At 47.0% G+C, this 12532-nt stretch overlaps 1 protein-coding gene across 7 annotated transcripts in view; it reads right to left on the bottom strand.

Annotated features, from left to right (window-relative positions):
• Window positions 1–12532, bottom strand: part of PPP1R12B (protein phosphatase 1 regulatory subunit 12B) — a gene marked incomplete at both ends in the record, with an annotated part of 173196 nt that overhangs the window by 2976 nt on the left and 157688 nt on the right. For 4 of the 7 annotated variants that reach the window (XM_084246413.1, XM_084246412.1, XM_084246409.1 and 1 more), the window contains 3 exons: window positions 7513–7563; window positions 8805–8858; window positions 12268–12372. In XM_084246413.1, coding sequence (XP_084102539.1) covers window positions 7513–7563; window positions 8805–8858; window positions 12268–12372 — 210 coding nt within the window. Of the gene's footprint in view, window positions 1–2525; window positions 2661–7512; window positions 7564–8804; window positions 8859–12267; window positions 12373–12532 lie in introns of those variants that run through there. The other 3 variants (XM_084246410.1, XM_084246408.1, XM_084246411.1) reach the window with 2 other exon arrangements.

Consider the following 12532-nt stretch of genomic DNA (forward strand, 5'->3'; position numbering starts at 1 on the left):
GACCTCTGATGAGGAATGTGTACCCAGAGCTCTGAGCTCGCAGAGCCCGGCCAGGCTAGTTGGGGCCCAGCACGGGCCTCGCCTGAGCTGCCTTACCTCTCACCACTTGGGAGGCAGGAAGGAGTCCCTGCTTACACTTTGTTAGTAAGTGGCCTGCATGACACAATACAGTTTCTCTAGGGAATTACTGAAAAACAAAACCAAAAAGGCAGGGTAAACCCTTTGGCCCACACTGTTGGCTTGGCTAAATTACCCCATCTTTCTTTCTGGTAGGGACAGGCAAGTTTTTCCTATAAAGAGCCAGAAAGCAGTGTCTTGTAAGCCACACACAGTGTCTGCTGCAAGTCTGCTGTTGTGGCATCAAAGTGCCGGGGATGTAACGATAATATGTAAATAAATGAGTATGGCTCAGTTCCAATAAAACTTCATTTTTGGTCTCTGCACTTTGCTTCCATCTAATTTTCATGTCATAAAATACTATTATTATTTAGATCCCTTTTCCCAACTATTTCCACGGCTCACAGGTCACAGCTGGTGGGTCACCCTGGCTTGTGGATCATGTGTGAAGCAATGGCTTTACAGGTAAATGCTGCTTTAGAAGTTAACCTTCACTGGGGAAGTCAGAGTCCCAACAAAGCAGAACGCTGCTGGCCTTCGCTGCCTCGGCTGCAAATTCCGGCCACTGTGGCACAAATGGCTAAAACTCCATGCCCAGTACGCAGACAGCTTACAGCACAGTGGTTAAGGGTGTGAGCTCTGGATCCTGACATTTTGATTTGAATTTTTTTTCTACCACTTACTGCTCTCTAAGTGACCTTGGACAAATGTCTTAATCGGTAACTCAGTTATTTTCATACTGATTGTTTAGGTGAATAAATGAAATAAAGTGTGTAAAACATACCGACTTAATAAATGACAACTGTTACCCTGGTTATTAACTATGCAAGCAAGCCATCTAGTTCCACCCTATATCCTGTGCCACACTGTCCTGCACAAAGAAGGAAGCTAAAAATACCTGGGCCATCTTTTGGGGGGGTTCCTGCTTCACCCCAATTCAAATTTTCTATGAATCTTGAGGCCAAGGTTGATTTTAAAGCACAGAGTTTCGACCTAACAGCAGCTCTCAATAAGCAGGGCTTGGTGCCAGGCCCTGCCAGTGCCTCTCTTCAGCTTTCTTTCTGCCTGTGATAGCATCTACAGCAGGATATTAGCTCAGCCCTTATGGTAATTTGGGTGCTTCAGATCTAGTGGGTATTTGTAGCCAGCTACTGACCCTGAAGGCATACGCAAACAGGCAGAAAAAAGAACAGGCTGTGGTCATGACTAATTAGATTGTTGCTGAAAATTAAAACCTCATTTCAGAGTGTGAAACTGCTCACAGTGGTCACCCCATCACATAATCTTGGGATGGGAAGACAAGTTATCTGTGAGTTTGTCTTTCAGACCCACATCCAGGGGAGGGATCCAGTTTACCAAACACATTTTTTGATTCTCGGTTGAAAATAAATCCCTGCTCTCTGCTCCACTGCCTGTCATCTCCTTTGAAGAGCTGGCCCCCTTAGGGAGGGCCTGCCTGTATGCGGGTCTTGTTTATATAGGCCCACTGCTGTCTCACAGCCCACACACTGGTGGGGGTGGGGGCAGGAGACAATCTCTCGGGCCCAGAGATTTGTGACAGGGATGAGAGCAATGTCTCTCAAGGAGGGAGAAGAAAGCTAAGACTTCTGTGGAGAGGAAGCAAGGAATAATTATCCAATGCTACTCAAATGGTGGGATGGAGAATCGTTTTGCTGGCGGTGGAGCTGGGTCTGAGCAGCTCAGTCTTCAGTTCTGCTGCTCCCCATCCAGTAGGTTATCAGATGTGGGGAGTCAGGTCTGTCTGGTACCCAAAGGGCTCTGGTTTCACAAAATAATCAACAGGGAGCTGTGAAAAAAGTATTGCTGCCTGGGTCAACCCACACCATCAATTATTTGGGGGTACACATGTGAAAAATTCCCAGCTACTTTTTTTTCTAACACACAGCAATAGCTGTGTGGCCCCACCCCTTGGTGACCCCGGGTCCAACTACAACTTGGGGTCTAGGACCAACCTCAGTTTTTCCCAGGTTGCACCTGGGTTGCTGTGAACTGGGAGAGCTCTATCTCAGTTTTGCAATGACCCCACCAAAGAAATGTGTAATGTGTGCATGCCCTAGTGGGCACGTACATGTGTGTACCTACATGAGGCCCAATGAGCAAAGCCACATTCCGTCTGGGGGCGGGGGGAGGCAATGTGATGATCTCACCAAAGAGCCTGGCGGCCCGGGCTCCCCTACATCCTCCCTTGACCTAGGCTGTCAGGTCCAGCTCTACAGTCTCAGTCCCAGATCCCTCTGTCTCCAGATGACCCACCTGCCACAGTATAGGCACCTGCCGTGGAGGCTCTGCGGAGGGGGAATGCGCACAAAGCTGCAGGGATCAACAAGAAGCGTGAACCTGCCTGGAGTGGAAGAGGAGGGAAGTGAGGTGGAGAAGAGGGGCAAGAACTAGAGCTCCTGGGTGTCCGAGGACTCGATGGACTCCGAGAGTCTGGCCACAACTCGGGTCAGGGCCCTGTTCTCAGCCTGCAGCTGCTCGTTCATCTGCTTCAAGGTTTGAATCTGTTTTAGCTGGTGGAGATTCTGCAGAGAGTGAAACATGGAGGGGACAGACAGACAAGACAGAGAGAGACAAGACAGACCAGAGGAGATAAAAGTAGGACAAAGAAATCACGTGACTTTTTGTTTTTGTTTTTAGTTCACATGCAAGAAAGGAAATGAGAAAGGCAGGAGTGATGGGGGCGGGGTCGGGAGGAGATGGAGAAAAGCATGGGGCGGGAGAGCTGTGTCTATGATGCTGGGCAAGAGCCTAACTACGCTGAAGGTCAGCCACATGCACAGAACTACCAGGCTCCCAGAAAGCACATCTGGATTGTTTTTGAGAATGACAGCCAAACTTGCGGCTTTGGGCCTTCTGAGCTGATCACCATGGCTGGGCCACCGCCGCAGGGGCTCTTCCTCATCACTGGGGCTGTCCTGAGGATTTGGTATATTCCTGAATCCAGCTGCAGTCCCTTTCTCTCTCCTCCCCTGACTGTCCCTCCCCACCCCCATACTTGGCCGGCTACTCCTGCTAGTTTTCTATCTGGGTCCTTCTCTTACCTCATTTATTTTTTATTTTTAGGAAAATGAAAGGGGAGGCCTGTTGTTTAAGTATCTTCTGTATAAGGCATGTACTGTTCAGAATGGTGAAATCACATGTACCAAAATAAGAAGCTGGCAGCAATCTGGTCTTCTACCCTACTTTGTGCAAAGCTTCTTAACCCAGTCAGCTTTCCTCTGCCTCTAGAGCTGGTCCCAGGGCCCAAGAACCGCTAGCCTGCCTTGGCCTGCCGTGTGATTACCATGTGATCAGCGGCACTAAATTCACAGCTAACTGTGTTCTCTGTCCCAGTTAGTGAATTGGTTGGGTGCCACTTTAAAGTGCTCATATACAGACTCGTGCTCTGGAAGTTATAACTGTGCACAAGCTGGGGAAATCATGAATGACCAATAATAAGGGAATTGGTTGGCCCAATCCACCAGTCCAGTTCTTACTGTTTGTTAGTATCGTCCACAGAATAGAATAACAGGCCACAGATAACCCTTCTAAAACCTCAGGATCTAAAGACTTCAAAAAATGGCATTCTATCATAGTCTGCTTACTCTGTGACTCATGTTTCCTAAGCGGTTGTGGGCACTGTCCCCGAAACTGAGAACACATCAGCTCTTTTGAGGAAGGGAATGATTTCGTCATGGAATTGGTGCTTCAGAGGTGAAGCTGGAAAATCCTATGGGTAACAGTAACTACAAAAAAGGCCTCCAGGTGCCAGAGAAAAGTCTCTCATACCCACATGGAGTGAGGATAGAAATGAAAGGTTAGTGGAGTTATAGTTGTTTGGGTGTATGGCAGCAAGAAAATGAAAGGTAGCATGACGGGGGGAGACAGTGAAAAGGAAAAACAAGCAGAGACAAACTGCTGAATATCTCTTGTCCCAAAGACGGAGGACGACCACCTTGGAAAAAAGTCAGGGCGGCCAAAAGCTCCACACAGCCCCTGAGGGGAGGCCCAGGCAGGCCTCTTCAGCACTGCGGCAGCTCGCAGCTTGGCCACGAGAAGACAGAGGAGGGGGGTCCTGGGGCAGTATAAGGAGATATTTAAAGAGACAGGAGGGGACCAAATTGAAGAACTGAAAGAAAGTCCCTGGCTCTCATCCTTCCTTGGTGTTGATATTGGGCCAAAGCTTTCAGCACAATCTGTCATTACATGAAGTGGTCTTGCTTCCTAGGGAAGAATCTTAAAAACATCAACTTTAAAAATGCCTCAGTCTAACATGTATTAGCAGATCGAGGTGGGAGAATTTGGAAGTTATCTGCATGAGGGAGAGAGGCATAAAACAATCTGGTGGAATGTTCTAGAGGAAGCAGCACTGAAAACAAGGCATGGTGAGGAGATGGAGAGGAGAGCAGGGCATAGAGCAGGGTGCACGAGGGCTGGGCTAAGGGGTAGGATCAGCTAGTGACATTTCCAGAGTAAGGAAAATAAAGAGTCTGAGACCAATCTAAAAGGGGATTGGCTCCTGGGCCCCTCTTCATGCAAGGACCCGGGACAGGAAGGGGAGAAGGTCTGGAAAGGGGCTGATGCTGGGTGGAAGATGCAGTAGAAACATCATCAGGTCTGGCGGAAGCACATCCCAAGACCAAGTGCAGGCCTGGCACAGCTCACGCTGCCATGCACCCCTGTAAGAGGCTGTCATGTAGTCTTACTCTAAGCCAGCAGTAAGTGGGGCTTCTCCTGGGAGAATTTATAAATACTTACCTTTCCGAAGGGTAAGAAAGACACAAACTATGTCACAACCACACAGCCCCACGTGTCTAAGCCCATCTCTTGGTTTCTATTTCACATGGTCTTTGCACTTTTTTTTCCAGAGTCAGAAAAACAGGCACTGAAGTCACTTCCTATTGCTGAGCGCCTATGGTATATTCAGGGTTTGCTAGGTAAACCCCTATCTGCTCCCCCACTGATCCCTCCAAAAATATTTGTGCATTTATACAAGACTATGTAATAAACATGGGATCCAACTGGCCCTCGGCTCTCCTGGGTCCCAGGTTAGACAGGATAGTCAGTTACCTGTGTCACTGGCTGGTTACCCAGAGCACAGAGATCTCAGACACTGATCACTATCAAGATGCTGGTCACCATAAACTGCAGTCTGGATGAAGAACTTGAGAGCTACCCAAGTATTTTCTCAGACTCCTTTTGGGCCAGTCACACCAAGTCTATGGCTGACGTTTTTGCCTCCACCGTAACGTTGGCGTTGACTGTGGAGGTCCTGATGTTCCTCCCTCTTAGTCCTCTAGGGGGAGATAGAAGATTTGCAAGCCTAGTGTTGGCAAACCTAGGCTTTGATTTGAGCAAAAGGTGTTCAGGGGCTTTAGAGTTTACAGGTATTTCTTCTCCATTTGGCTGTGTTTGACAATGTCAAGTAATAGCAACTGACTGAATGGACAGAATTTTCAATAACAACAAAAATCCATTTCAAATCATTGTACCTCTCTGTTTGGGGCCTAACCACCTGCTAATTTAAATGACTGAATTTGAAGTTGCTTGGCAAGTGACTTAGGACTGGGGAGAGCAAACACTTTCATGTATCATAGTCTCCACAGAGGAAAGAGAAGAACTCTGGGCTTAGTTTAGGTCCAGGAAATCAGAGTCTGGTAGGGCAAGAAAACAGAGAGATAGGTAGGCTCCCACTGCAGGAGCCCCCACACCAGCCAGATTAGAACTGTAATAGAAATAAGGAAGGCTCTCAAGGTTCCACTTTTGGGCACTTTCTGTGTCTTTGCCTGTGTGCCTTTGTGCACATGACACAGATTCCATGACTGGGGTGGCATGGGCTCCTGGGTCCTCATTAGCAGGACCAACTCCAGTGTCATTAGAAGACCAGCTCTGGCCTCATTTACATGCTCCTGTTAGCCTTCAGGCCATTTCTTAACAAGCATCTCTGACAGCTGCCTAACAGCAGAGTACAGATGGTATAACTCAAGGGGTTTCCTAAATGAAGGAGCCCCCCATGCAACCACGAGCCATGCCTAGTCATTCATCAAGAACTCTTTAGCTCTACTAACACACTGCTCTAAATGGGAGAGAAAACTGGTGGTAGCTGGTGAGGGTGGTTTGATGGAGAAACTAATGGTGTTAGGTCAGACTGTTTCTATCAGGAGAATCAACCATTTGTAATCTCTACGTCTTGCTGTTCTGAATCAACTTGAAATAGATAATGTTTGAGACATATGTAGTTATTACTTAAAATTCTATAGGATCAGATACAGTCTTGGGATGGGGAGTGGGGAATGAATAGGCGGCACTTGGCATTTCTCCTTCATTCTGGAATGATATAATAGGGTCATGGGTGCTGGATCTTATATACTTATATAAACTTTGACCCTCTCAGATCCTGGAGCTTTTTTTTCCCCCAGTAAATAACCAACCATTTTAGGTAACTGGAATGTTAAACATGTCTCCCAAAGTGTTCCAACTGCATATGAGTGGGGCTCACAGAGAGAGATCTGGGGTTCTGCCTCACACTTCCCAGGGGTTCTGGTTCCCAGATTAATGAGCACCAATGAGTGCCCTGTACCATACATCTAGTAAAATAAGATCCTTAGGAGGGAGAAAAGCTAAGAGAGTGCTAAGCATGAGTGTGGGCCTGTGGCATCATGCCCCGCGGGGTTGGATGCTCTGCAGCCATATCTAGGCGGCTCCCTGAGCAAGCCCCACGTACTCTCCACACCTGGAAACTGACTATCTATGTATCAGTCAGTTCTTAGCACTTGAAAATGCCTACGATGGCCTCTGTCCATTCACGTGCTAGAGGAAGTGACGGACATAGGCAGTCATAGTGAGGGAGTGATGAAGTGCAAACAGGGCACAAGGCTGGACTAGAGGGAGAGCCTGCCACGCATCACTGAGTATTCAGGGGAACTAGACTGGGGCAGGAAATCAGTATGTGAACAAATCTTTATTCTGAAAAATGACTTAAACTGTGTTCCTATCAGCAAAGGACTGGGACAGGGAGAGACACCAGGCAAGAAAGCCTGTGGCCATGTTATTTCCCCTGGGCCCCAGCTGTGAGGCCATGAGCTGGAAGACATTTTAGCCTTTTCATCCATTCCCTCGAGGATGAAGCAATTGTTTAGAAAACCATAGAACTTCAACTTCAGCTTCAACTCAGAGTTGTGCTCTTAAACACAAAGGGCTTTAGGTCGGTGTTCTATGAACTGGGGGCGCCTCTGAGATGGCTGAGAAGAGCATTCACTCCTCATCACATATCAGCTCTTCTTGAGGACACTGCGGGTGCAGTGAGATTTGGAAGAGGCAGACCTGTGCTCATCAGCCAGTCCTGGCAGGCATTTGGAGGACAGGTACACACAGAGAAAGGAAATCTTTCCATACCTTCATCTCTTCCTCCATCTCTGACATTTTCCGTTCCAGAGCTCGCCGCTCCTGTTTAAGAACAAGGAGACTGCTGAACACCCCGTGGATTTAGCAGGGAGTCAGTGCTGCCACCCAGCTGCCAGGAGACCATCAGCTTCCCAACTCAGACAAACCCTTCCCAGGAGACTTGGGCTCTCTGATCTGATGCTGCCAGGGTTAGAGCACCTGCACTGAAAAATCATGTGATCTAAATCTCCTATCAGACAATTAGAAGATATTGAGGAAGCAACTTGCCAATGGGCAAACAAAGAAAGACCAGGGCACTCTGAGCTACTCTGTGAAGTTGAAGATTTCATGGAATTTCAAATGATTGCAAGTGACCAGGACAGTGGCTCTCTATTACTACAAAGGGCATCATTAGCTTCAGTCACAGTCCCCCCAGATTCCTAGGTGTCGCTTCTCTCATGCTGGGAGTAGGTGGTTGGTAGGGGAAGCAGACATCACTGCCCCCGCCCCCCGCATCCATTTTTTACTCCCAACAAACAACAACTCCTGATTTGGCCTGAACCCAGTAAAGATTCCTTGATTAAGTGAGATATGAAGGAGGTTTTGTGATAGGTTAAGGGGAATAAAATATAAAATGTAGCTGCTTTCCAAACTAGATAGATAATAGCAGGAGAAATGGGAACATATCCTTAGGGTCAAATCAAAGCTAGGGTTCACGTGAATGCTCCCAATCCAAGAATGTCAAATCCCAGAAAAATATTCTGAATGCAGTCGGGAAGAGGCCAGCAATTGAACCAGAAATCCTACCCTTAGTCTGAGTGAGTGATTTGCTGCCAGCTCAGATTTCATAAGATCTCAGTCAGTGGCAGAGGGTCCTGCTGCTGAAAGCATCCTTTCTGCCCAAAGCCATGGGAAGGGGAAAGAGACCTTGGATCTGGGTTTGTGTGTGTGATGATTTACAGTACACCAAAACACAATGTGTGTGTGCGTCTGTGTGTGTGTGTCTGTGTGTGTGTGTGTATGTGCAGTTCTGCCTGCAGCAGAACAACGTGGGGGATGGCCTTTCAAGGGCCCTCCCACCCTGAGACTGAATGCTGAAAAGTACTGACCACCCGAGGAAGCCAAAAGGACTGGCAATCAAAATGCTGCTCAGAGTCAGGCCAAAAGAATTTCTCGTCAAGCTGGGAGTGGAATGTGGCAGAGCTCCCGCCTTCCTAAGATGAACTTTTTCCGTTGGCACGAACAACAAAGTTAGAGAAGCTCAGAAAGAAAAGCTGAACGGAGGGAAAGAGACGCACGCCTACCCGCTTCTCCATTTCCAGCGCTGATGAGCGGTCAGAGGTCTTCTCTTGCTTCTGCTTGTGCAAATGAAAGGAAAACAGTTGTTACTTAAGTCACCACTGGACCAGCAGAGTCCAGTCTCGTTCAACTCGACAGCGGGTGTCCAGAAATAGATGTGAGGGCTTTGGACTGTCACTGCAGCACGCGCCCTTAACTGCAGATTCTGGTAGATTTCTAAGCCTAATATTATCACCTCTTTGAATTTATAGGATTCCCACTGGGGAGGGGAAAGCAGTGGTAGTGTTCCCTGGAATTAGAAACAGTCACAAATACCACAACATCACTTAGAATGCACACGCCAACACTGTCAGGTCTCGGAGCCTGCTAACTGATGCCTTGTGTTGAACGCTTTTTTTTTTTTTTTTTTGGTGAGCAATCTCACAGCCTAGAGGGCGTGAAGTGTGGCTTTCTTCTTTAGAAGGCTAGGAACTCATGAGAAACCCCTCTTTCCACTCTTTCATGTTAGGGATCGAGCTGCTTGGCCTACAGGGGTTCTCAGGAGCCCATTCACAGGAGCGGCCCTGAGAGTAACACAACAGTTCCACATTTACCTGTTTAATATATTGGGCTTCTAGGTGAGATTTCATTTGAATAGAACTTTATTTTAGATCATCTTTGACTTTCTTTTTTTTTTTTTTTTTTTTTTTTTTTTTAGAGGCATGTTTTATTTATTTATTTATTTGTTTGCTTGTTTTGTTTTATACATGCACTGGGTACAGTCAGAAGCGCGGGAGGATGAGAGAATTCACCAGAGCCAGAGCAGGGAGCAGAGCAGGCAGAAGGACCGAAGTACACTGCTGAGGGGAGCAGCGGGCGGCAGGAGAGGTCTGCACGCCATGTGGGACCCTCCTCCTGTGGCCGGGGAGCAGCCGGGGATCGAACCAGCGCCGCAGAGGCCGCAGGCAGCTTTGCAACCCAGCGCTCAACCGCTGCGCCACCGGGGAGGCCCTCATCTTTGACTTTCAATATAAATTTTGCACAGGGGCTAAGAATTTTAGCCATCACAGCTGAAAAGTAGAATAACCTCAGATAATGACTCTTAACAGGGACTTAGAAACAAACCCTCTAGCATTACAGAACCAGGCAGAGTTTCTTACTTTAATAGAAAGGCAATTACTTCTGTTTTGCTTAGTACCATGTTCAACATTCAGTGACTACAGAAGTGATGCTGGTCTTCTTGTAGAGGTTCTCCACCCTTCCCCAATTAAGGAATAGCCAGAAGAAACAGAAAAACTATTCTTTCTGGCTCCAATCCTGGGATTTGACATCCCGATCTGAAGGTCACGGCCATGCCATCTGCCTTTATAGTGCATCTCCTATGAAGCAAATGGAAAAAGGCAAAGTAGGTCCTGTAGTTTGTCTATTTCATTTTAAGTCTTTCGTAAGCCTGAGAGATGTGACCACTGCGATGACTTCCCTAGTTTCACTTATACAAAGTGGACTTCAGAAGATCACACCTGCAAAGAACTAGTGAAAGAGGAAAAGCTTAGCCCCTTGAAGGCGGGGTGGAGCTCATATAAAAACATTATGTATTCTGTGTGTCCATGTGGTAAATGTCTCCATATAAATGTGAGGCCAACAGGCCCTCCTCCCTCCACTGTTCTCCCAAACAACTCCATTTTTGGTAAATATCAGAGACCACTCTTTCTTCTGAATTTTAATAACTCGTATTTGGCAAAACTAAGTATATTCCGACACACCCAGCAAAGCAGTCAGTTAGGAATCAAATGCTCTTCCCCAGTGAGGGGAAAGGCTGATTTTGTTTTCAATGCCCTTTTGAACACATCAATGCCAGCAGTTTGGGAGAAAAGCATGGGCTGATGGAAAAGCTGAGAACCCTCAATGGTCAAGAGATATGCTATTAAAAGATTCTGCTGAGGAGAGAGTGGGGAACAGGTGAACCTGGATCCTCTGGGTTCCTCACATCACTGCTCCCAACTTTTCTGTAAAATAGCCCTAACAATACCCAATGAAAGGCAGCATAAGATCTGTATTTGTTAACCACTGCCAACTCATGGCACTACTCAGAACAAATATTAGCCTCAGATAGCTTTTGAGGGTCTACTGTGACCAAGACCTTTTGTCTGGCTCAGTGTTCAGGGGTTAAAGAGGTTATTTAGCTCATCCCCCTTCTTAGGGCCGGGTTATACTTTGCATTTTTTTTTTTTTTCTTTTCGATTAAGAGGCCCACTCTTCTTGCTTCATTAAATCACTTTAAGCCGCCCAGTTGTCATCTCGGTTGTAACAGGTCTTAGAAACCGCCAGTACAGGAGCCGTGTTCATCTCTTCCAACAGAGCAGGAGGGGTGCTTCTTCCACACTGACAGGAAGTTCACATGACAGGCCATCCACTTTGTGCCAGATCAAGCCCTTTTCTGGAAAGTCTGGGTGTTCCGGCGGTCCTGCTGGGATCCTGCCCAGGTCTTCCCTGCTGTTTTCCCAGTGTTGGGAACCCCTTGCTCATTTCAGGCCAGAGAAGTTGCAACAAGATGTTAAGAGGGTACTTAGCCCCCCCAGCCCCCACACCTCAGTGATGTTCAATCTTAGCATTTCAGTCCGTGCTCTGGGATTCTATCACATGTCTGGGTGGAACTGCCAGCCACCTCTGGTTTTCATTTATGTCCTCCCAGTAAAGAATCATTTTTACCTCGGCTCAGCTTTTAAAATTCTTATTCCCCAGGCACTCCGGGAGAGCAATAACTCAATAGGCTTCCTGTTAGCTCAGCAATAACCTTAGACAGCACTTGCTTTAGCTTTCAGCTGCAGAGTTTGTTGCACTGGGGTGAGGCTATTACCTCCAGCTCCTGCTAAAGTGTCACCTAATTAAATAAGGCCTGGCAGGAAGAGGAAATGCTTTATCTGGTCTTTCTGTTGCTGATGTTCCTCATTCCTAGGCTGAAAAACACTGGAGGCTTGGGGAGGTCACATATGCAACAGAAGAATCTTAGTTTTGGGACGCAATCCTGTGTTCAAACCTTGTCCTCGATTTATTATATGACCTAAGCACACTACTGATTTCTGTAGGTCTAATTTGCTACCTCTCTGCACTAGGTTTGAGAAGGTTTTCTTATCCCTTGCTAGGGGTGATATGTAGATAAACTGAACTGAGAGATGATGAGTAAGACAAGAAACATTGTATAGGAAAAATCTTGTACCCCTAGTTTATACTTTTCTACTAACACAAAAAGTAGGTAATCCATGCTCTAGAACTCAGGTCATCAGGAATTGTTCACCGAACTATTAATTTTCAAATTTAAGCTAAATGCTGACTGAACCCTAAAATCAAATTAGAATCTATCAGACTTCTTAGCACCCTGTTTCTGAGAAGGGCCAATCTTGATTTTTACTTCCCGTCCCTTGGATCCCTAGTTTAGTTTGTTTCCTCGTATCCTCCCACGCCCCATCTTTTTTTCTTCTTCCTCCTTACCTGGGCCATCTTTTCAAGCTTGGATTTTACATCTGCTAGCTCTAGCTGGGCCTCCTGAAGTTTGGTTTTCAGCTTTTGGTTTTCGGTCAGGGCACTCTCGTAGAGCTGGGGTGGGGGAAAGAGAATTAGGTCACCTACTAGGCAGGGCTCCCAGAATTAGAACCCACACAATTTCATCATGTGAGGATGCCCAGGGCGCTTCCCTAAGCCCTCACTGAAGGGTATATGGAGAAGATGGAGTCTCAAAAACAGAGGACGTTCAGCC

Source organism: Talpa europaea (assembly GCF_964194135.1).
Source record: "Talpa europaea genome assembly, chromosome: 10".
Lineage (NCBI taxonomy): Eukaryota > Metazoa > Chordata > Mammalia > Eulipotyphla > Talpidae > Talpa > Talpa europaea.